Source organism: Trematosphaeria pertusa (genome assembly GCF_010094035.1).
Source record: "Trematosphaeria pertusa strain CBS 122368 unplaced genomic scaffold BU26scaffold_9, whole genome shotgun sequence".
Taxonomy (NCBI): domain Eukaryota; kingdom Fungi; phylum Ascomycota; class Dothideomycetes; order Pleosporales; family Trematosphaeriaceae; genus Trematosphaeria; species Trematosphaeria pertusa.
In genome coordinates, this window is record NW_022987220.1 from 348,427 (window position 1) to 369,702 (window position 21,276).

The 21,276-nt window shown below is 55.0% G+C and overlaps 10 protein-coding genes across 10 annotated transcripts; 4 read left to right on the forward strand and 6 right to left on the reverse strand.

Moving 5' to 3' along the window:
* The first annotated feature begins 550 nt into the window (after positions 1-550).
* Positions 551-3,201, forward strand: BU26DRAFT_551973 (uncharacterized protein). The gene is made up of 5 exons (XM_033832130.1): positions 551-769; positions 826-1,138; positions 1,195-1,406; positions 1,455-1,834; positions 1,989-3,201. Exons 2-5 carry the CDS (start codon positions 837-839, stop codon positions 3,084-3,086), a joined length of 1,992 nt encoding a protein of 663 aa, XP_033682129.1. The 5' UTR covers positions 551-769; positions 826-836; the 3' UTR covers positions 3,087-3,201.
* A 113-nt stretch (positions 3,202-3,314) lies between these two features.
* On the reverse strand, positions 3,315-4,184 carry BU26DRAFT_342390 (uncharacterized protein). Its single transcript, XM_033822328.1, has 2 exons — positions 3,406-4,184; positions 3,315-3,331 (listed from the first exon to the last, which is right to left on the reverse strand). The coding sequence occupies exon 1, from the start codon at positions 4,047-4,049 to the stop codon at positions 3,618-3,620; it is 432 nt and encodes a 143-aa protein (XP_033682130.1). The 5' UTR covers positions 4,050-4,184; the 3' UTR covers positions 3,315-3,331; positions 3,406-3,617.
* Positions 4,185-4,651: 467 nt separating this feature from the next.
* BU26DRAFT_429346 (uncharacterized protein) lies at positions 4,652-5,020 on the reverse strand (the record flags this gene model as incomplete). The annotated part of the gene is made up of 1 exon (XM_033823829.1): positions 4,652-5,020. The coding sequence occupies one exon, from the start codon at positions 5,018-5,020 to the stop codon at positions 4,652-4,654; it is 369 nt and encodes a 122-aa protein (XP_033682131.1).
* Positions 5,021-6,501: 1,481 nt separating this feature from the next.
* Positions 6,502-7,607, forward strand: BU26DRAFT_342374 (uncharacterized protein). The gene is made up of 2 exons (XM_033822327.1): positions 6,502-6,617; positions 6,667-7,607. Exons 1-2 carry the CDS (start codon positions 6,581-6,583, stop codon positions 7,365-7,367), a joined length of 738 nt encoding a protein of 245 aa, XP_033682132.1. The 5' UTR covers positions 6,502-6,580; the 3' UTR covers positions 7,368-7,607.
* Positions 7,608-8,585: 978 nt separating this feature from the next.
* Positions 8,586-9,011, reverse strand: BU26DRAFT_566125 (uncharacterized protein; the record flags this gene model as incomplete). Its single annotated transcript, XM_033833474.1, has 1 exon — positions 8,586-9,011. One exon carries the CDS (start codon positions 9,009-9,011, stop codon positions 8,586-8,588), a length of 426 nt encoding a protein of 141 aa, XP_033682133.1.
* A 78-nt stretch (positions 9,012-9,089) lies between these two features.
* On the forward strand, positions 9,090-12,488 carry BU26DRAFT_342599 (uncharacterized protein). The gene is made up of 3 exons (XM_033822329.1): positions 9,090-9,377; positions 9,433-11,085; positions 11,135-12,488. Exons 1-3 carry the CDS (start codon positions 9,281-9,283, stop codon positions 12,265-12,267), a joined length of 2,883 nt encoding a protein of 960 aa, XP_033682134.1. The 5' UTR covers positions 9,090-9,280; the 3' UTR covers positions 12,268-12,488.
* A 427-nt stretch (positions 12,489-12,915) lies between these two features.
* BU26DRAFT_486606 (uncharacterized protein) lies at positions 12,916-14,782 on the forward strand (the record flags this gene model as incomplete). The annotated part of the gene is made up of 2 exons (XM_033825922.1): positions 12,916-12,954; positions 13,008-14,782. The coding sequence occupies exons 1-2, from the start codon at positions 12,921-12,923 to the stop codon at positions 14,780-14,782; spliced, it is 1,809 nt and encodes a 602-aa protein (XP_033682135.1). The 5' UTR covers positions 12,916-12,920.
* Positions 14,783-14,909: 127 nt separating this feature from the next.
* BU26DRAFT_342652 (uncharacterized protein) lies at positions 14,910-15,615 on the reverse strand. The gene is made up of 2 exons (XM_033822332.1): positions 15,405-15,615; positions 14,910-15,300 (listed from the first exon to the last, which is right to left on the reverse strand). Exons 1-2 carry the CDS (start codon positions 15,508-15,510, stop codon positions 15,038-15,040), a joined length of 369 nt encoding a protein of 122 aa, XP_033682136.1. The 5' UTR covers positions 15,511-15,615; the 3' UTR covers positions 14,910-15,037.
* A 417-nt stretch (positions 15,616-16,032) lies between these two features.
* Positions 16,033-19,109, reverse strand: BU26DRAFT_342641 (uncharacterized protein). The gene is made up of 3 exons (XM_033822331.1): positions 17,805-19,109; positions 17,542-17,742; positions 16,033-17,479 (listed from the first exon to the last, which is right to left on the reverse strand). Exons 1-3 carry the CDS (start codon positions 18,787-18,789, stop codon positions 16,170-16,172), a joined length of 2,496 nt encoding a protein of 831 aa, XP_033682137.1. The 5' UTR covers positions 18,790-19,109; the 3' UTR covers positions 16,033-16,169.
* Positions 19,110-19,512: 403 nt separating this feature from the next.
* BU26DRAFT_342639 (glutathione transferase) lies at positions 19,513-21,051 on the reverse strand. Its single transcript, XM_033822330.1, has 4 exons — positions 20,720-21,051; positions 20,271-20,583; positions 20,030-20,093; positions 19,513-19,981 (listed from the first exon to the last, which is right to left on the reverse strand). Exons 1-4 carry the CDS (start codon positions 20,755-20,757, stop codon positions 19,617-19,619), a joined length of 780 nt encoding a protein of 259 aa, XP_033682138.1. The 5' UTR covers positions 20,758-21,051; the 3' UTR covers positions 19,513-19,616.
* Between the last annotated feature and the right edge of the window lie 225 nt (positions 21,052-21,276).

Here is a 21,276-nt window from a genome sequence, read left to right on the forward strand (position 1 = left end):
TGCTGGTGTCATCGAAGATGAAAATGACGTCCGTGATGGAACATGGTCGCTCTAAAGAACGTGTCCGTGAAAGATCAATTCCTGTTGTAGCAAAATGAGGAATATGAGCCCGCTTAGTTTCTGGGGAGGTACCTGAAGAACAGTGTCCGTGATGGAGCAGGGTGGTCAAAGGCGTTTGGAGGCGGAGGCGGAGCTTCCTTTCTCCGAGGTGTCAACCCACGTCGCTAACCTTTTCATGTTCTCTACCTTTCAGTGAGCTTGCGACAATCACAGTCAAGAACCGTATTTTATACCCACCTCTCCTGAACAGTTTCAGAGAGTCATGTAAGCTGGGAGCCATGAAGAACGCCACTCGCGGGCTGGAGATAAAGCTCCGACGCTCGACATCTGCTATACAAGCAATTGCTATATGAACCTTCGCAGTCATCGAGCCGTTTCTCATTTTCTTTCCACCGAGTACAACTGACTTCGATTTTCTTATTCGTACACCTATGGCTCCTTACGCCACACACCGTCCTCTCAGTTCGGTTAGCTGATTTCAAGGGGTCCAAAACCTTTCACTCCAATGTACCTCCGCCTCTTGCGCACCACCACGACGCGTCCAAACTGTTTTCACTCTGTTGGCTATGGCGACGAAATTGCACCTTATCAGCCGGGCAGTGACTTCGGCCTCTGAAAATCTTGGCGCGCCCACCGTCCTCTTAACAGTCTTCACTGGATCGCAAAAACTTCTTCTTACACCAAACTTTCTCGACTTCGGTATACCACGGTAAGTTAATCCGAGAGCCGCTTTTTGATTCGGGCGGTGGCTAATTGCTTTGACAGAGCACGCCAATATGGATTCAACCAACCAGGTAAGCCATGCGTCCGTGCTGTCCGCTGCCGCTGCATCTGCGACTGCCTTTTTGTTTGGTGCGCGAAACTCCCCTAGAGTTGGGGGAGGGAAGGCGGAGGAGGATTGGGTTGGCTGCGCGGAGGAGGAAGAGGTGCTTTTGGATCTGAAGGGCCATCGACATGTGGAGAAATCTCGTGGTGCCGACGTTCCGTACGTGATCGGCCAGCAAGACAACACATTCACCGCACAGTTCGACAAGAGTTGCGAGGAAGCCGAAAAGGCAATGAGATATTTCTTGCGAAGGTAAGTGACCCTGGGAGCTGCATAGCAAACATGTGCTGATTCTATCCTCTCCTAAGGCACCTTGTACACCATCATATCAGGAACCAGCACGGTGAAATGGATCTCCTGGACAATCTCTCATCCCGCCATATTGCTCCACTTCAAGCTCCGCTCTGGCGAGAGATGCCTCAGGAATGGGGCAAGTTCTCGATCCTGCAGCGTAAATATCTCACGGAAGGGAACTTCATGGCAGCCGCGGCCGTGCCGTTGATCGCTGACGCGCTGGAAGGTAAGACCATTTTCCCCGATGGATTATTCAGGATGCTGACTAGCATAGCAAATAGCGTGTTCGTCGTTCGGGACGGGCCCTCCGCTCTATGCACCTCCTTCTCGTGCCAGAAATTCCACGACCAGTGGGATACGCCTATCCGATTCTACGGTGTCGCTGTCGAGCCGGTCATAGATTGGGCGACTCTAGAACCCGCGTTCAATGAAGGCGGCTATGACGAGGAGCCTCTAGTCTACCGACGCAACAAAAGCATGCGATACGAATTCGGTCTCGACATTCGACGATTCATCCCCGAGCAGTGTCTCGTCCTCTGCTTGGAATGCTTACACCTCGTGTGGGAAAAGCGTAGGCTGGCTTGGTCCATTATCGGCCAATTCGGTGACGAGTTCAAAGATCAACTTGATGCGTACCGTCTCCAATTTAGCGAGGTACGTAGGATGCGGTACACACTCTAGCATGTCTTGGCTCTGCCTACGGGAAGCTCTTCCTAGGGACCTTCAGCAGGTAATGACCTATGACATGCTAGCGTTAAGCTCCCTCCCAAATCTAAGGCATCTACTAACTGTACTGCCATCTTTGTAGGACGAAGTCGAAGACAAGTCTGAGAATGACGATTCAGACCCTGATTCCGATTCTTCGGGTGACACCCCTTTGAACGAGGCGATGTCCGCCGGACAAATCCTCCCTGGCCGATTCGAAGACGAAGAGAATGTGCAGGGAAGCTGGGGACTAGTCTCAATTTGGCGGGCACTCTCTATACGCCCAGGTAATGCTAACATCAACGGCCAGCCTTCCATACAACTAGACGGCACGTGGGAGACCAAGCGGAACAGCGAACCGATCACTATATGGGAAGATCCGACGACGAGCGCCGAAGAGGACTGTGAAGGGACAATGTTTGATCCCGGCTCCCGTGCTGTGGCGCCGCCCGCTTTCACCCAGGCCAGCCAACATCCTATGTCCGCGAACAAAGTAGTTCGGCCTGATTCTACAAAATCGAGGGGATGGACTGCTATTAACCAGTCACCAACACCCACAGCCAACGGTTTGGCTATGAGGCCTGCCATGCACCCGACCCCCGGAACGCCAAAAAAGGGAGAGCAGCTCCACTCTGCGAATACCGCTCGGACTGCCACGATGCCCGCGCCGCCACCAAACCCAACGGCACCAGCAAACAGCAAGGATCCGAAGTTCCACTTCGACCCGGCTTTTGCCCAGCCATATCCTCCACAACAGGTTAAGGAGCTTGTCAGTCCCCCATCTCCATCCTTCATCCAGCCGAAGAAGCGCTTCCCGTCTGCGTCGGAGATCATCTGTGCCTGCCACAAGCCTGCTCAAACATTTCAGGTGAAGATCACCCAATGCTGGAACCCGGAATGCCCGGTCGGCTGGTACCATTACGAGTGCCTAGATAAGCGTTGCAAGCTGTCTTCCCTCCATGGAAAATGGCTTTGCAATGTGTGCAAGACGGAGAAGGAGTTTGGAGGGGCAAAGAACACCACCGACATGAGCTCACCGTTCTCTGCGCAGGAGATTGTGAATGCAATGCCGATTGCGGGAGGCGCTTCTGGAGGTCTCATGCCTGTCAAGAACCCCTACGGCTTGGGTGCGGATCAAGATACGTCTACTGAGGACCGGGAAGATGCTTGGTCAGACGATGATGAGTTCTACAAGAACTGATAGGGCGTTAGAAACCCCTAGGATAGGCTACCCATATTCGGTCTTCTGGGTGGACGGTAGCTGATCGGGCTGCGTCTCGGGTAGATTTGGTGAAAATGATGAGGCGTCGAAGCCCTCTCCGATAGGCTGTCCTAATTGGACTGAAGCCAAAATGATATGATCTCAAGGATACTGTGTTTCCCCTATATTGAATATGTGCAGGGCCCTGGAGGCCGGATCTGGATCTTTCGTCCGAGTGTGATTGCCTAGAGGATAATCATGAGCATCAAGGCCACACCAGAGCGCCGAGCGTTAGGGGCAGCAAATAAGAATGAAGTACCTAGGCGGGTGTATTGCAGGCTAACACTAGAATAATGCTTCGACCCACAAGCCTCGATTTGCCTTCCCAGAGAACCCCTGAGGCTTGAACATGCAGGCTGACGATGAATAGTGTTGACCCAGCGATGGCAAATCCTATAGATAGGGCGCCAAAGCCCCTCTGGATAGGCGAGTCCCGTTTGGCCTTCTGCATCGTTGTTGGCCTTATTTGGACTACGGCCCTGGATAGTTATGGACATGTAGCATGAACAATTCGATGCTGTGTACTCTTGATGAACTCGATACGCGTGCTAACGTATACAGCCCCGAAGGCATCCGGGAGATGCAGGCCCCGATTGCGTTCAGCCCCGCCGATGCCTCAAGCAGGGCCTCTGATCCTGACGGATGAGGGTGCCTATTTGCCTGCTTGGGTACGCCCGGGGGACCACGAACGTCGCTACGAATGACCAAGAGAATCAAAATCGAGGGCAAACCCGGCCGGGCATATTGCTTAACTAAAATAAAACTAAGATGACCATCCCAACCTACAAGTCTCCAGTCGCCCTCCCGGAAATTGCGGCACGTGGTGCCGCCCGTCGAAGGCAGAAGCAGGGGGCTTACCCCAATCCAGACACGATGACTCCTCCACCGAAACACACCTGCCATCCTTCCATCCCACACAACAGGCAGCGACGCTCAAGCCAATAGTGCCGCACGCACGAGCTTGCATAACTGATAGCCAGCCTAGCTCAAGCGCATACACCACCCACTAGCGTGCATCGAGCCGCCCCAAATCAAACACCATTTTTGGCCAAATATATCCATCGCACAAGCGCATATGACCAGAGTCCTAGGGCTGAGCTTTTTTGGACCGATCCAGCGCCCCTTCAGACCCCAGCCAAGCCCAGCTGGTCGAGAGACGCCTTCACTGCTGCGAGTCCTCGCCCAGATGTATCCCACGCCTCCGGCCCGGCTGCCAGAGTTCATCGAGTGTCTGTATGTAAGGTGAAGCGCCATCACTGCTTCAGACGAAAGGAAGTTGATTGTAGGTCTGCGATCGCCGTGCAACGGAGTGTCGGCGAAGGAGAGTGTTGTATTGCTATGGACAGATGCCCAGTACTGCTCGTCGGACATGACAGGAGGGAAGAGTCAACCCGTGAAAGGAGGAACATTAACTTGGCTTCGTGTCGGCCTTCTCGGTTTGTCCTGGTCGTCGGCGGGCGTCGCGTGGAGTGGAGGGTGCAGCTTAGAGGTCATAGAGGGCGGCGTCATGGATCTTCGTAGTCGGTCATGCCATCGAAGAGATCCGTGACTACCTTTAGCATTGGCTCGAGAAGGCTGGTTTCGTCGCCAGCTTCTCCGCCAAAGAATCGCAGGCGCTGAGCCTCCAAGGCGCGCTCCTTCTCCTGCTCGTACCGGAGTCGGTTCTGCCATGCTGAATACGTTTGATGCCAATGGTCCGACGGCATATTCGCAATCGGGAAATTCAAATGCGAAGAAGGAATAGAAGAAGCCGTGCTCGAAAACGACGATTCCGTAGCCATCGAAAGAGTCCGAACGTGGTTTGAGCGTGCTTTGCCACCGTCACGATGACGGGGCCGGCTCCTTGTCCGCTTCCTGTTGTGACGCTTGCTCATTCTGAGGGACGGAGAGAGGAGAGAGGTAAAGGAAGAGAAGAGAGAAATAGGAGGGAGAGAGTGGCGACGCGTTTCGCCGCGGAGCGAGACGGGTGATATGAAAAGGTAGAGATGGGAATGCGAAGAGCCTACCGGAGTTTATATACTTGTATCTCGCGAATGCCACATCATGACCAGTCAGAGGCTGCAGTGACTCAGATCACGATGGTGTGAGTGGGAAGATGGTATGACTGGATGGTGGCCCGCTCGTGGCCCGTGCACAGCCATGTGGCGAAGCCCGACCCAAGCCGATGTCGCAAATGACCCTTTTCACGGAGTCATTCCTTCAACAAAGCGCGCTGCCCATCAATTTTTCGTCCTTTCTGCCTTTCGTCCCGACTCACACCTCGTTTACACTGTGCAAACTTGCCCTGCCACGTCCTTTGCGCATTGTGGCGATGCGGCGTTGCGGCGTTCCTTGCTCTTTGGTCCGGACGAGGATTGCAGAATGCCACACGGTGGCTGTGCTCGAGTCACTCCTCCATCACAATGGAAGGTGTGCCGCTCATTCAATACTGAACTCAGTTGCATAGGGCAGACTTAGCAGAGATGCAAGCGATCTCGAGATGTTCACAACTACTATGCGGCGTTCTCGGTGCCCCAGCACGGCTCGCAAGGCGCCCCAGGCCCTCTCGACCTTCGAAGCACTGCCTGAAGGCTATGGCATCATACCCCTCGACTGCAGCATGGGACGCTATCTCAGGCTTTGAGGAATACCATCGCACCTTGGAGAGAGTCCATCAACGTCGGGGAAGCAAGTAATACGCCTATCTCGACGGTCAGTCTGACTCCACTCGACAGCTGTACAGGGTCAAACCTGTTGAAACGACACCCTTGCCAACTCAACCACTGATAGGGCTCTGAAAGACCCTCAGTAAGAGCAATCGCTATTTGCTATTCTAAGGTCAGGGATGCTACTCTGACTGGTCTGATCCTCCATCCCTCTCGAAAAGGGCGGAGAGACAACACCACTGTCGCTGCGAGACGGTTGATGGGCTCAAGGGCGTCATTCGGGCGCCTTCTCAAGGCTGCGCTCCAGGCACGCACCTCATCATTGAGGGAAGATGGAGCCTTGGCTCATCTATGCAAAGGCAAACGCAAGATGTGCAAATTGGCGGATCCGCAGGCAGTTATGGGCGACAGATGCAGGGCCGGAGTTTCTGGTCCACTTCCGCCGACACGAGACCCTTGATGTCGGTGATCTGTCAGTCGGCTCTCCACCATCTCAATTCTCCGGGTGAGCACTTAAATTCTGACCACTCTTATCGTCCCAAATTCTTTGCGACACGCGTAATCTGGAGTAAGTTCTTGGGAATAGACGTCATTCACGTCTACTCTATTCGTCAGGACCGTGTTTCATAGCTGTAGGTCTCGCTTGGCCGTCTTCCGGACATGCGCTGTCATTGTTGGCCTCAAAGCACGGCATTTGAATAAGTAGCTGTATTTATTCTCGTATCATCTCCCAAGTCGTCTATTTCTTCCTTCGTGTAACAGTCTGGTCACTGCAACATCGTCTTCGCAATGTCGCTCAGTTCAAAGGCGCTTTTGCTCACCCTCGGTACTTAGTCCTGCTTCCGTTACTGCTTCTTTGACTAACCGTACAGTAGCATCCCTGGCGTCCGCCCAATACGGGCCAGGAGGGTCGTACGGACCTAGCGGAGGCGGAGGTGATAGCAGCAATCCGTTTAGCGGAGGAGGCAGCCAGTTCGGCGGCTTTGACATCGCCAGCTTCCTAAACCAGCGCGAGAAGATCCTCATCGCACACGGCGTCCTCGCGTCCCTTGCCTTCGTCATCCTCTTCCCCACGGGCTCGATCCTCATCCGGTTGGCTTCCTTTCCGGGGCTCTGGCTCGTCCACGGACTGTTTCAGCTCTTCGCGTACGTAGTGTACATCGCGGCATTTGGCATAGGGGTCTGGTTCGTCAAGAACATCCCCGTGAGCCTTCTCGACCACTATCATCCTGTGATCGGGATCGTGGTGTTTTGCCTGCTCTTCTTCCAGCCGATTCTTGGATTGATGCACCACTATCAATTCAAGAAATACAGCCGCCGGACTCTTTGGTCTTATGGTCATCTCTGGCTCGGACGGATCGTCATCACCCTCGGAATGATCAACGGAGGTCTCGGCATGCTCCTCGCCACGGACACCGGCTACTTCGTGCCTAGCCGGGGGCAGAAGATTGCGTACGGTGTTGTTGCGGGTATCATGTGGCTGCTATGGATGTTCTCGGCAATCATTGGGGAGAGAAGGCGAGCTAGGGCCCGGAAGAGTCCGGACTCATCGGCGCGCAAGGAACAATACGCGTAGGACTGTTCCGCACAACGTTCAGGGATATGGGCTCATTGTGATAGGGGACGGGGACCTCGCACTTGGATATGAACATGCTCGACAGCATGACAATTGTATCTAATTGGGCAAGGGCTGGATGACCTCAAAGCCTTCACGAGGAAAGCACGACGAGCCGAGAGTACGAGGACGAATTGACATGACCGTTATGACGAGGCTTACTGAGAGAGGGATTTGGCGTTCGGTCGGCGCAGAGCAAGATAGTACTCGTTGTCTCCTAGTCTTGAGATAGCAGCTCTTGGGGATGGTCATCGCGGGAAGGATGTCCGGCTTACACAGATGGCCCGTCTTTTAGCACTAGCCTATTGTTTCCATAGGAGACCATTCGCACCTTGGCCGAAACATCTCAATCTAAAAGTCTATTTGCACTCCATGGTTCCCGCAGCATTGGACCCCACGATGATCAATACTTCGGCAAGTACCGCAGGGCTGTACAATAATTAAAAAGGCCGATGGGAGCCCAAAACGGAATAGATCTGCTCTTCGTAGCATTGTATCCGGCTTGTCAACTCTATTTCAACTTCATTTACGCTCCGGAGAAACAGGGCAAATCGGAGAGCCGACGGCATAGGTAAGGCTGCTTGCTGCATGCGTTGACTAAGGCCCGATACTGCAGGTCTATGACCGCTATGCCTCATGTGAATTCCCATACATCCACGTATGGCTAGTACATGGGCCGGAACGCCTCGGGAAGAAAGATGGTTGGTGGGAAGGAGAGGGCCGGGGAACAACGTTGATGCTGGTTGTAGTCAGAGTGAGACACGGTGGGTTGCAGTAGCCTTCTTGCCGTTCTCATGGCATTGGAGGGGACCTGGGGGTGGCAAATATCATGCATGCAGTAACGGGAGTCGTGATAGGCATGCATGTGGTAACCGTGGTGTAGCAATTGCAACCGGATAACGTATAAGGAGGATAGGGGGTTGCGGTCTCGCCCCAGGCAATCGAGATGGTGCTAGATGGTCAGCTTCTAGAAGGCCTTCAGCCCTATTTTGCGGGCTCAGGATTGGTGTCGTGCAAGGCTGGCCTGAGGGCGGTGACTGCCAAACGAGAGGCAGCTAGCCCTGTTGCAGCCTAGCGCGACCCACTCCCGTCAGCGTGCTAAGAATAGCCCGGGCTGCTGTAGCTGAGGGCTGCATCTTCGCGTCTCTCAACAGCTGTAGAGGGCCTCTTAGCCGTCAATCACTTCAAAAACGGTTCGCGGCTCCTGCAAGGCTGGATGTGCGTGTACGGTATGCGGAAGAGGAATTCGAGAGGGGGAAATGGCCTGGGCATAAGCAATCGATACCGCGTATCATCCCAGCTAGACGGGATTGTTCGCTTCAGGGTACCAGGCCGGCTGCTGCGCCCGGATCCATGCTCGTACTTGCTCCACCAGCTGTGTGACTCTGTAATAATCGATGTGGATGGAGTAGGTAGTCTGTACGCGGCGCTCGTATTGCCCAAGCCGCAGCACGGCAGAAACTGTCTCCCCAGCGAAGAGCCGTCGAACTGATGGTGGTATGCAATATCGCCAGGCAGGCCTGCATCGTTCCCCACGACGCTCAGCACTGCCACCGCCTGGCTCCATATCAGCGGGCGCATAGCTGCAGGGCTGTAGCTCGCCATTGCTCTGGCTTGCGGCTCGCGTCGACCATTCGCCAGAGCCCTGCACGTGCGGCTGAATCTGGCCGTCGCGTCGCCTATACTTGAAGACCTGTCTTCATCGGAGCGTGCTGTCTTACCACTTGGGCAGAGGCGCTCTCTTTGCGACTGCTCAAGCCGCCGGGCTCGTCCGCCGATCGCTTTCGTGTTATTCTTAGCTGAGAAGGGCCCCGCCGCACTCATCCACGCAACGCTCCCCACGAGACTACCGTCTCTTGGCCGCCGACACTGCAATGCCTTCGAAACCGTCCAAGCTGCCGTGGTCCAAGTCGAACCGCTCGCACTCTTCTGTCGACACCTCCTCTGGACACCCGTCGCCGGGCACATCCTGTAAGTCTAGTGAGCGGCTGGTGGCCCAATGAATCGCGCGGCTGACTGGACGAAGCGCTGGCTGTGAACAACGAGCCCGCCGCCCAAAGATTCCTTCCCCCCGAGGCCGGACAGCAGATTGCACAGAACCCGCAAGCTCCTGTGCAGCAGATACCCGCCGGCGTCCCTCCCGCCGCTTATAGACAGCAGTTCCCGCAGCGCACGACGAGCCACCGACACTCGGCGAACCTCTCGCTCGACCAGCAGAGCCTCCAACCGCTCCCAGGCGCCCCCCAGCCGTCGCCCAGCTACGATCAGCCTCGCCGCGGCTCATACCAGCCTCAATCGCCCGCCGTCTACGTGCAGGAGCCGAAGAAGCAGTCGCTTCGCAGCCGGCTGGGCCTCACAGGACACAAGGAGGAGGACCACTCGAAGCATTCCAGCAAGAACGGAGTCAATCGACGGCACTCGGTCAGGAAGAGCGATCCCCGTGCTGACGAGTATCAAGCCCAGCAGAACAACCGACTGCAAGCTGCGCAGTGGAATCAACGGCAGGGATCCAGCCCGCATTTAGCCACCTCAAACGAGCAGGACGAGGACAACCTAGACCCTTTCCTCCAGCAAGAGGACAGTGATACGCCTCAGGTGCCCCCGAAAGACGCTCAGTATCAGCCCCATCCGCAGCAGTTTGCTCAAAATCCGCATCAGGAACAGTACAGCCGGCCCCCACTCGCTAGAGTGAACACGGAGGGGAGTTATCACACCCAAGGCGGGGTAGACCACAACAGCCCAGAACACCAGAGCCTCCAACAACAGCAGCAGCAGCAGCAGCAACAACAAGCCCAGCAGCAATACCAAAGCTACCAGCCGCCGGTCCAGCACACGCAGAACCCGAACGAGTATCAGGCGTTCCATCCTCCGACCGCGCCAAGCCCGCACATAGGCACGACTCAGCTGCACCCCCAGGACCACGCAGCGCAACAGAATTACTACCAGTACCAACAGCAGCAAGCACAACAGCAAGTGCAGCAGCAATCTCCCCAGTCCGCTCAAGATCCCCAAGGGCAAACAATCCACTACCCGCCGCCCCCTCAGTTCTCACCGCAGGTTCAGCCGCACCAGGGCCAAGACTTCCAACACGTCCGCCCGCCCTCGCAAGCCGCGCAACTCGAACTGCAGACTCCACAGCCGGCCCAACAGATCCCCCAGATAGTGCAAGGCGGCCAACATTTGCAGCAGCTTCGACCGCCGTCATCGCAGCAGCAGCTCGCCCCACCATCGCCCCTCCAACCCCAGGCCCAGACCTACCAACCCTACGACGCCCAACAGGGGCAGCAATCGCAAGCCGCTGACCCCCACTCTCAGAACAACACGCCGCCGCAGCAAGGGCAGGACAGTATGGCGCCTCAGAACAACCAGCAGCGGAACACATTGAGGAAGGTGAACGAAGCAGGCCAGCCACCATCTGGGGCGCCGTCAAGGGAGTCTTCGCTCCTCCAGCAGCCCTCGGCTCAAGGTCAGGCCCAAGGACAACCGCCTGTGTCTCCGGGCATCCAGACGTTTGGCGCTAACGTTGTGCCAACAGCTTCGCAAGGGCAGCCTTACCGGGGGGAGAAGGGGCAGCAAGGGCAGGGTGGGGAAATGGGACGGGCAACACCGCCCCCGCGGTCTGCTACCGATATGACCGACGAAGAAATTAGCCAATTGGTCAAGGAGCACGAAAATTTACGTGAGTACTGTGCTGCGAGCCGATGTAGAGCGCCGTTGACTTGAAGCAGGCGAGAAATATCAAAAGGTCAAGCGATACTTCTTCGAGCAGCAAACACAGGTACACCAGCTACAGAACACCCTCGCAAACCAGCGTCTCTCGCTTTCGCGCACGTCCTGGGACGACAGCGAATATGCTACCAGGTTCAACCGATTAGACGGACTAATAGCACAGCTCTCTTTCTCCATTCGCAAAGACTGGAAGTCGATTCCGCCATGGTTACAGACCGTGGTCAACAAGAATGCAGTAGAGACAGGCAAGCAAGAGATGACCGCGGTTGGCCGCGCTTTTATCTCATGCTGGCTGGTGGAAAACATCTTTGACAAGTACTTCCATCCCGACTTGGAGCCCGGCTTATCGACCCAATTGAAGGCGATTCAGCTTAACATCCGAAGGTTCTCGCCAACCTGCCACACCACTGAGGACGAAGATGCTTTGGTGGCAAAGGTCATCAATTGGCGGCTCGCCACTTTGGAAGGCCTGACAGACCTGCTGAAGGCTCAATCAGCGGCGTCAAACCGGCAAACTCTGACAGAGACTCTCAATGAGAAGCTCATAGGGTCTTTACAAATGTTTTTGAATGATCCAGCGCCTCCAGATTTGAACGGAGGTGTCCCCATGATTGTCGAGCTGGCGGTCAACATTGCCCAGCATCTTCCACTGGAGAGCAGAGAAGTGCACATCGAGTACTTCCCTCCAGGTCATGGCCTTGTGTCAGAGTTCATGAAGATGGAGTCAGGCATCCCCGCCTTGACCAACCCGATTCAAGAGCTAGATGAAGCCGACCGTGCTTCCCTGAAGAGCGTAGCATCCAAGATGGAGGACAATGCCTCAATTACAGATCAGGACCAGCAGAGCCAACAAGGTCAGCAGGCCAGTCAGATCCCGAAGGAGGATAAGAAGCGCAGCATGTTCGGCTTTGGCGCATCAAAGAAACCTTCGCAGACTCCTGCTTCGCTAGGGAAACGCGAATCCTCCCTCGGCCAAGGAGGCAGTCAGCAGAGCCTCTCCCAGGCTCCATCTGGCAGCTCGGCTGGGACAAAAGAAGACCCTCCACCACCGAGAGTACGCATGGCTGTTGGCGTTGCGGTGCAGATCCGCGGGAAGAGCATTTTGTTCAAGGCGCCTGTGTACAGCACATAAGCGATGAGATTTTGGAATGAACGAGCGACGATATAGAGTGGGTCATGTGGATATGCACGATTTCTTTTTGATGTCTCTATTTCACTTCTCAACCCCCATTTGGTTGGTTGGATTCCCTAGACTGGGTTGGAAATGATTAGGTTTTGACTGTAGCTAAAATGCCCGGCTTCGGCGAAAGGGAAGTTCAACGGTAGTTTTTGGCTTTCTCGTGGTTGTGTATGCCGATACCCTCGTTGCCACTCCGGTTTGGGATAGTGGAGTAGATAATGGCAGAGGTTTGCTGAGAGTCTGGAGACCTGTGATTGGGATGAGTTCTTATTCTGCACGACCTATGAGTTGCTAGTCTACAGGCGGAGTGGATGTGCACTTGTGTGTCCCATCCGAGAGCTGGATGTGGGTTGGGACATTGGGACGATATTTGGTAAGATCGTTGCAGTGCTCATGACTGACTTATCGTATATTCATAGCCGGGGCTTTCCTACTGCAATAGCTTTAGTGAGTATGTTAATCATAGAAAGGAGTCTGAAGTCCTCGCTGGAGTAATCCAAGGCGGAGATACTCGCTTCTGATTGGCCAGCCTAACGCTGCGGTTTGTTTACCCTCGTCAACAACCTCAGATGTCGGACATCATAACTCCAATCGCGCTATCCGCCATGGAAGGCATGGATATATCTCCTCAATTTAAAAGCACGTATTTCTGCGACATCTATGCATCCGTCAAGCTTGCTAACTAAGACCAGCGACATCCCTCTCCGTCCCGTCGCCGACCGCCTCACACGTCGCTTGCCTCTCCGGCGCCCGACTGCAAATCCGCTGCCTCACCTCTTTCGAAATTATCCGCAGCATTCTACTTCCTTCCTCGCATGATCTCCGCATTTCCCGCATTGCATGGTCTCCTCCGTCCACGACTCGCCCACGTACATCTACACCTCCGCGCCACCATCTTCCCGTCCGCTCCCACCGCGTCCTCATTGCCGACGATGACAACACGCGCGTCTATGACCTCCGCGACGATAAATGGAGTGCCGTGATAAGCAATGGCTCAGGGGGCATGGGCAAGAATGTGCATGTAGAGTTTGGGAGGACGGAAGAGGAGGTGTGCGTTTGGAGCGATTTCGCGTCGAAGTTAGTAGTGTGGTGTTTGAGGACGGGAAGAACGGTGGAGATTAGGGACCCGAAGTTCATCGGAAGGGGGAGCCGAGGTTGGGGGTATAGGCCGAGGAGTGAGGTAGAGGGAGAAGCGGCAAGAGGAGTGGGAGGGGTCATGGCCGTGTTGTGTCGCAATGCAGGACAAGATGTTTTGATGCTGCTTGCGCCAAGGACGTATACTGTGCTGAAGAGGGTGGAGCTTCCGACTGTTGACGCGCAGGGGCTGAAGTGGAGTCGGGATGGGCGGTGGATCGCGATATGGGATGCTGCGAGCGCGGGATACAGTTTGTGCATATACACCGCGGACGGACACCTCTACCGGACGATATCGCGCGAACCGTCGGACGAGTTGAACGAGTGGGGGATAGAAGGCCTAGGGATCAAGAACGTGGAATGGGTACCGGGGAACGAGTGGTTAGCCGTCGGAGGCTGGGACCGACGCGTTCGGATACTCTCCACGCGAACGTTTTCTCCGGTCGTATATCTAGATCATACAGCGCAGATATGCGTTCCCACCGTGCCGGTGTATACGGAACAAGTCGATGCGAGCGGGGCCAGGAGCTATTCGGTCACTCAGCAACCTGTGACCCTGCCGAAAGCTCCGCTCGAGAAGAACGACAACGGGCTCATGAAGCAGGGTATCGGTCTCATGGCATTCAACAGCGAGGGCACGATGTGCGCGACAAGAGAGGATTCGACGCCTACTACGGTGCGCATATGGGATCTGAGGAGTTTGAAGCCGAGGACGATTCTCTTACAACACTCGCCGGTTAAGAGCCTGCGATGGCACCCCTCAAATCCCGCTCTTCTTTTCATCCAGACAGCGCAGGATTCCCCAGTGCTCTATCTGTACACCGCGCCAACACTCTCAAACTCTACATCCTTATCGACTACGGTCCTCGCTCCACCGTCCACCCTCGACCTCTCCTCCTCTATTAGCAAACCTGCTGGCTCCTTGCCCCCCAAATGGTCCACCAGCTGGCTCAACACACCCACAGACAAGAAACCCGCCCTCGTGTTCGGACATCAATCCTACATAATCCTCTGGCCAGAGGGCAGAGACCAGATTCTGAAGTTCGAGAACCAGGAGGCGGATGAGAGTGATGACAGTTTGTATGATATTCTGACGGGCAGGACGCCTATTCCACCACTGCATGGAAGTGGAAGTAGTGGATTTGTAGACGTGGAGGCGGATGGGGGAGATGAAGGAGGAATGGGGAGGGAAATAGAAATAGGGTATGAAGAGAATACGGGGAGCTTTGAAGATACGTTTAGGGAGAGGAGAAAGGGGGTTAATGGCACAAGAGGGGGTGGCGCGAGGGGGAGAAGCGTGTTTGATGAGAGCGGGTTGGATGAAATGTTCTGAAACTTGTCATGAAGACAGCGAAGGCGTATGGCGTGACGGTGTTTGGGGCTGGCTGGGATACCCGTAAGTCGCAACCTTTGTATGAATACCAAGATCACGAACAGCAACATCCTTTGCTGGTCATTAAGTCATTTATGGATTTTCCAATCTCCTATCAGCCCTGATATACCCAATACCCTCAATCATAACCATATCCATATACTCATATAAAACCCCTTCACAGATCCCATCCCCACCATCTACCCACCCACTCAGTTACTCATCCCTAAACCCCCACCGCCCCGTCTGATCCAGCCCCAACGGATTATCCCCCGTCTGCTCCTTGCCCGCAATCTTCTCCGGCTTGTGCTCATAGCTATCCTTGTTGTTCCCGCCAATGACCTCCATCCGCTCGTCCTTCTCGCCGAGCAGCGGGCCCAGCGCGCCGCGCGTCGTCCCGCCGATGGCGTTGCCGAGCGGCTGGGTTACTTTCTCGAGGGGCGCGCCGAGGGGGCGGAGGCCCGTGTTGAGGACTTTTCCTGTGGGGAGGCGGGGTTAGGAGAGGAGCTGAGATGAGATGGTTATGTAGGGAGCGGTGGGTGGGCGGGGTAGGACGAGATGGGGGGAAAGGCGAGGAACGTACCGACTGGGTCGCCTAAGGGCGCGAGAAGGCCTCCGGAGCCCTTGTTTTCTTCCTGCTGCTCGTCTTCGTTCGTGGTGGGGATGTGGTCTTTGTTGTCGTTGGACATGTTGATGTTGGCTTTTGTCGCTGGTCTTTGTTCAAAGCTGAAGGCAAGATACGAGTCGAGACGGTATGGGTCTATGCACGGTAGATCAAGTTCACCTAGTCCAGGCTTTATGTAGTGGCTGTCATGGCGGTTGGATTCAAGCTTCAGAGCCCTGTGACGTCAGTCGGGAGGCGCGTGGGACATTGACGTTCGCGTGCTGATCGCTAGCCGGATGAGTGTTAGTGTGGTAACGCGTCGAGACTCACCTACAAGGAGGATTCCCAGGGGAGCTAGAGGCCCCCGCTGCGAGCTTGATGAGGAAGAATTATCACACGTTACATTGAGCGGTGGAATTACAAAAGGTTGTAACCAGTCTCGCAAATGTACGCAGAACGGAAGTCGCTAAATCGCCTTGCCACCACAAAGACAGCAACAAGAAGCTCTCCAGGTCTCCAACTTTCCATATCCCGCCCATACTGTGGTTGCAGGGGGTAGTTTTGTCAACTTGGCATTTTGGCGTAGAAAGTCACAGATCTCCAAAGGGCCAGTGAGGGCTGATTTGGCCAATCAGGCATTATACGTCAGCGTTCTTGGCCTGAGCGTGTGATTGCCAAGTTGACAAAACTTCCCTCTGCAACCACAGTATGCAGGAACTCCTTTCCTCTTGTGTTACGTTCTCCTCAAGGCCTCCCTAAGAACCCTCTCGATCGATTCCGACTCCTCTCCCTGCTATACCCCGCGATCCTGACTCCGCAGAGCACGACCTGCATCTTCCCACGCTCGCCTTCCACCGGCTCGACCCTCACCCGCCAATGCGCTTTCTTAACCACCAAGTCCTCTTGCTGCTCCTCCCCATCCTTCCCAATACGCACTTCAACATCTCTCGCGCCGCCCCATATCCACTCGCTATTCTCAACGTCGTCATTCTCCGAGTAGTCATCGGACACTCTTACGCGTTTTGACGGGCGGTCTGCAAGGACGCGTTTAATGCCCAAGCGTCCAGATTCAGGGTCAACGCTAAGCTCGGCAGGCATGTCGTCGATGTCCATGTAGCAGTCTGAGGATATTCTCACGCGGACGCGTCGCTCACTGACGCCTGAATTAGCGGGCGAGACAGGCTGAGCTGCGACGCCACCGCCTGATTGGAGCATCATAAGGCCCAAAGGCTGTGTAGCAGGCAAGCCCATTTTCGAAGCTATGACGGAGAAGAGCGATGTGATCCGAGCAAGGGTGCTGCCGTGGAATGTTGCCCTCAGATTGAGAGTGAGAGGTTCAGAGTCGGACCGGGGTTTAGTAGGATCGATGGGGAGATGAAGGGTGGTGGACTCAGACGTTGAGACCTCGAGGATAAGGATATTTGTGTTCGAATGATCATCTGTATATGGCCGCGCGTAGGAGACAGTGCCAGGTCGAAACTGAGGGCCCCCAAGGGAAGGCGCGGGACTGGCAGGCTTGCTTGTAGGTGCGGGTGACAGTCCTGAAGCGGATGGGGCGGCTGACCCCGATCCGGAGCTCGAATTGCTTGTTGAAGTATCTGGTCTGAATGATATGCCAGACTGTCGTACATCTTCTAGCCGTATCAGGATCTCCGATTGACTCCTCCTCAGATTGTACGAGATTTCGCAGGGTATAAGCTTCTGTTCAAGCCCCCTAAGGTGGAAATATCGCGCATCTCTCAACAGCTGCGATCGATGTGCGTCATTTCTAATGTCAATATTGTAGCCCTGAAGTAACTTCACAAGCTCTGCGAAGGTCTCTCCGCTTCTGTTCGGCACCGTAGGAGGTGATATCGAGGGTGGGCGAAGCAGCGCATTGCGATCAAGCCCAGGGAAGACTTCAGTCGGCGTCGAAAAGAATTGCGCGAATCCAAGCGAGAAGTAGTTCGGGCTGTCGCCAGGCGAGGAGAAAAGATCACGTGGGATCTGGAAAGGCACGCCGCCAATGCGGATAAAGATATCGGTGCTAAATAGCTGTTTGGTGAGACGGGGCACTGGGCGTCGTCAGCATCATTCTGCCACATGGCCATGGAGTCAGGGGCAGCCTTGGGCTTACGTGAGTAGAACTGGGCGTCGGCAAACAAGCGCACAAAGTGCTCGCCATCGCGGGGATTGATGTGATAACCCTGCAGGTGCAATGCAATGTCGCGGAAAGTGTCTGGATCGCGATCGATGTATAATGTCCTCAGGTCACCAGGAGCGCGGCCGCCATTGCTGTGCAATTGCTCCCCAAAGAAATGCGAGAAGTATGAGGGTGCTCTAGAATTCTTAGCTTTCACGATCTCTTTGAGCAAAGGGTAATCCAGGGCCCATGCTTACCATCAGACGATAGCGAAGCTCCTGATAATCTGAATAGCTCCGACCCAATCTGTATTGGAAACACCTTCCCCGCGGGAAGAATCTCTGCTCCGCTTGGTGATTCCACTATCCTTCTTGGTTTCGAGACATCGATGACTCGTCCTTGCGGGCCGGTGCCTTTGCTAGGCTCCTTCCGCTTCTGAATCTCAGTACTTGTATTCGACGCAGCTTGGGGTGCGCTTTCGGTGGCCGCCGGTGCGGAAACCTTCTGGGTCATTGGCGGTACTTGCGCGTCGGACGCGGTCGCAACAACGGGAGAGGTGGCGGCAGAAGCTGAAGACGAGGATCGCGACTTGTTCGCGCGCTTTGGTGGGTTCGGCTGAGGCTCTCCAAAGTTGCTGGCGGTTTGCGATACGGCGGAACTAGGTTCAGATTCAGCTTTCCTCTTCATGCCCGTCTGGACCGAAGGCTTCTGCGGCGGCCTAGGAGGCGGGGAGAGCGGATTCTGTACAGTCGTCGAATGCGAGCTTGCTACCTGCTGTGGCGACTGGTATGCCGTCTCTGCATTCGTGACCGGGAGGGGAATGCTGAAATCGCTCGCGGGCACGTTCGGATTCTGGAGCTCCTGCACAAGCTCCCCTTGCGGTTCGTAGTGGTTCGTGAAGTCCGGGAAGTCAATTGAGTTGCCCCAGTCCCAAACCAGCGGTCCTCCCGGACTGAAGCTGTAGCCGGGATACTGTCCAGAAGCTGCGTGCGGTGGGACGGAGCTCTGCTGCGCGCCGTATTCCGCAAATCTCAAAGAAGAGTCCGGCGCAGCTGCCAGATTCGATGTCGCCGATCCCCCTCCAGAATTTGTAGCGCTCTCCACATCATAGCGCTCGTGTGTTTGGGGATGATATGCGGATTGCGGAGCTCCTTCAGCTCCGCCGAGCTGGTGGGTGAAGGATTGGTCAGTGCTTTGAAATGCGAAGTCTCGTGAGGTTGTTCGTTTGGCCTGGTCCGGCATAAAGGCTAGCTTTCATCCGAGAAGGTGCCCTCCACAGTCGCAGCAGCGGGATGCGAAAGTGCTGCTGGCAGCGCAAAGGGGGACTATCAGGGCGGCTGCTGATGGATAGATGAGTAAGGTTCGCGAAAATGTAAAGCTCCCCGGATGAGTGCTCGATGCGGAATAGTGCCGTGCTTTGATAATACGAGGCCCGGAGTATGTAATCGGCTCTGGAAGAGAAAATGGTTCCTGCTGCGATATTGATTTGAGAGGCTTGAAATCGGTAGTGGGACCGGTGCAGATATCGAAGTAGTGGTCGAAGTGCAAATCGAAGCTGCGACACGTATGCGCATTCCGCTGGCATATATATCATCGTTGGTACAGTAATGCTCATCGCCTGCTCATCTACATCCGCCTCGCTCTCGGACGAGCCGCTCGGGCGAATCATAACGCATGCTTCCCACGAAGACCTTCTAGAAATGCATAGTAGCCGCCGATACCGAAGCCACCTGGGGGCTGAGAGTGACGCTGACTGCGGCCGGGAGTTCGAAGCTTCGCGACCACGAGCCGCCCACGGCAAAATGCTGACGTGAGTCGCGCGCCCGCAACCCTTGGCTTAGCAAAAGGAAATCCTGGAGCATCGGTCAGGTCCGGTCGCCATGCCGCTACAGTCGGCGCGCTTGAACACCGAGTTTAGTCGTTGCACGTCATTCAGGCTACGGAGACTAGGTTTGGAAAGCATGGTCCGCTGTCGTTTGTTCCTAAGAATCGCAACTTTAAGAGGATTCTATGAAAGCCCCATCCAAAAGGCGTTCATTCCCATGTCCCACCCTGCGCTTCTTGCGTCCTTACATATCGAGATCTGAGAAGGGAATGTACTTCTCCCCACTAGCCTCAGTCACCCTCTCCCCAGCGCGCTTATACGCATCTCTCGCTTGCATTCTCCGCACGTAGCTATACAGCTTCGGATAACTCGTCTCATTCATTGGCGCACGCTTCACTGCACCTTCGAGCGCGAAAGTCATCATTATGTCGGCTCCCGAGAGGTTTGTTCCGCAGAAGAATTGTCCGTCATTCGGTGATTTCGAGAGATAATCCTCCAGGAAAGTGAGGTTGGTCTCCAGCTCGGGATTGGTGAACGATCCATCAACTTTATTGGCGATCGCCCTGGTGATTGGCTTCAGGAAGAAGAGCACAGGAGCCCCTCGGATATCTTTACCAGCGTTAGTGTTAAAAGAGCTCGCTGGGAGCGTAAAAGTACTGTTCACAATAAGTGCAATTATCATGATTGTCATGAGAGTCCCCTCGCCATAATGGATCAAGTACTGCAACATTATCAGTATCAGTTCCAGTGAGGAGAGTAATGGACTAGATGTCCTCCGGATATGGAAGAGGAAAGCACGTAGAGGCGCCCGGATTTGGAACGGTCATGGAAAGAGGGAAATCTCGTTGCATACGTCTCATAGCAACGATTACAAAAACCGAGAAGAGGTGTAACTTACGCGGTATCTCAGCCACTCCTCAGTCTCCGCGCCAATCATGCCATCCTTGCCTTCGGGGTATCGCTGAGGAATCAGCTGGCGGCCGAAGTGCTCAGACAGGTACTCGATAATGGGGCCGCTCTCTGCCAGAACGAGCGGCTTCTCCACCCCGGGCGCTTCAATAGTGATGGTCGGCGACTTTCCGAGAGGATGGATCTCCTTCAGCGACGCAGGCGCTCTGAACTCTGCATTTCGCTTGTAGACTTTGATCTCGTATTCAAGGCCAAGCTCCTCGAGGAGCCAAATAATTCGCTGGCCGCGGGATTTGTTCAGCCTGGTTGATGGATCAGTACGAAGGCAGAGCTGAAGACTCGGATGCTGTTGATTCCGGATTTTTGAGTTGCATTGGACGGCGGTGTAGTGTTGAAGGGAGCAGGGGAGATGTGTGGCTGAGCGGCCGGGTGGCTTACCAGTGGACAGTAATCTTTGCACCCTGCTGATTCGCCATAGTGTTCACGCTGACGATGATGAGAGGAACTCGCAGGTCTCTCGGAAACGACTTGAAAATGAAGGTAGTTCGTGCGAAGATTAGGAATCGCAAAAGAAAGGACGAAACGGGCCGAGGCTTCGCCTTTAACGGACTCGTCACAAGGAAGGGTCACGGCCCGACCAAGTCCGCGACGGATGGATTCAACGCCGAATCGTACCTGGCAAGAGAGGAACACCGAGCCCAGGCATGTCAACTGTCCGAGCTGGCGTCGGCGTTTACGCCAGGGAACGTAGTGCTCGGAAGAAGACGGTTCTGCTTGCTCGGGCGCCTCGTACGATGCTAAACGGAGACCGACCGCTTGCCGATGCAGGACAGAGGAGAGACGCGACAAGCTTGTAGACGAATATTTCATTGCAGTATGTCGCATAGGAAGGCAGACAATTGATCGATTCAAGGGACTTGATAGCTGTACGCAGTACAAAGGGTATGGGCTTGCTTCGCATCTTCGAATAGGTGTACGAGTACGAGAGTGGAGAA

What these genes read in the sequence shown, in the direction of transcription:
- BU26DRAFT_551973 (XM_033832130.1), top strand. Translation starts at nt 837, where the DNA reads ATGGATTCAACCAACCAGGTAAGCCATGCGTCCGTGCTGTCCGCTGCC. An exon ending in ATGAGATATTTCTTGCGAAG is followed by an intron (nt 1,139 to 1,194) that starts GTAAGTGACCCT and finishes TCCTCTCCTAAG; the next exon opens with GCACCTTGTACACCATCATA. An exon ending in ACCGTCTCCAATTTAGCGAG is followed by an intron (nt 1,835 to 1,988) that starts GTACGTAGGATG and finishes CCATCTTTGTAG; the next exon opens with GACGAAGTCGAAGACAAGTC.
- BU26DRAFT_342390 (XM_033822328.1), bottom strand. Translation starts at nt 4,049, where the DNA reads ATGGCAGGTGTGTTTCGGTGGAGGAGTCATCGTGTCTGGATTGGGGTA.
- BU26DRAFT_342374 (XM_033822327.1), top strand. Translation starts at nt 6,581, where the DNA reads ATGTCGCTCAGTTCAAAGGCGCTTTTGCTCACCCTCG. An exon ending in GGCGCTTTTGCTCACCCTCG is followed by an intron (nt 6,618 to 6,666) that starts GTACTTAGTCCT and finishes ACCGTACAGTAG; the next exon opens with CATCCCTGGCGTCCGCCCAA.
- BU26DRAFT_342599 (XM_033822329.1), top strand. Translation starts at nt 9,281, where the DNA reads ATGCCTTCGAAACCGTCCAAGCTGCCGTGGTCCAAGTCGAACCGCTCG. An exon ending in CCCGTCGCCGGGCACATCCT is followed by an intron (nt 9,378 to 9,432) that starts GTAAGTCTAGTG and finishes GACTGGACGAAG; the next exon opens with CGCTGGCTGTGAACAACGAG. An exon ending in CAAGGAGCACGAAAATTTAC is followed by an intron (nt 11,086 to 11,134) that starts GTGAGTACTGTG and finishes GACTTGAAGCAG; the next exon opens with GCGAGAAATATCAAAAGGTC.
- BU26DRAFT_342652 (XM_033822332.1), bottom strand. Translation starts at nt 15,510, where the DNA reads ATGTCCAACGACAACAAAGACCACATCCCCACCACGAACGAAGACGAG. An exon ending in GCCCTTAGGCGACCCAGTCG is followed by an intron (nt 15,301 to 15,404) that starts GTACGTTCCTCG and finishes GCCTCCCCACAG; the next exon opens with GAAAAGTCCTCAACACGGGC.
- BU26DRAFT_342641 (XM_033822331.1), bottom strand. Translation starts at nt 18,789, where the DNA reads ATGCCGGACCAGGCCAAACGAACAACCTCACGAGACTTCGCATTTCAA. An exon ending in AGCTTCGCTATCGTCTGATG is followed by an intron (nt 17,743 to 17,804) that starts GTAAGCATGGGC and finishes AGAATTCTAGAG; the next exon opens with CACCCTCATACTTCTCGCAT. An exon ending in CGACGCCCAGTTCTACTCAC is followed by an intron (nt 17,480 to 17,541) that starts GTAAGCCCAAGG and finishes GACGACGCCCAG; the next exon opens with TGCCCCGTCTCACCAAACAG.
- BU26DRAFT_342639 (XM_033822330.1), bottom strand. Translation starts at nt 20,757, where the DNA reads ATGGCGAATCAGCAGGGTGCAAAGATTACTGTCCACTG. An exon ending in GCAAAGATTACTGTCCACTG is followed by an intron (nt 20,584 to 20,719) that starts GTAAGCCACCCG and finishes TCCATCAACCAG; the next exon opens with GCTGAACAAATCCCGCGGCC. An exon ending in AATTGCACTTATTGTGAACA is followed by an intron (nt 19,982 to 20,029) that starts GTACTTTTACGC and finishes ACGCTGGTAAAG; the next exon opens with ATATCCGAGGGGCTCCTGTG.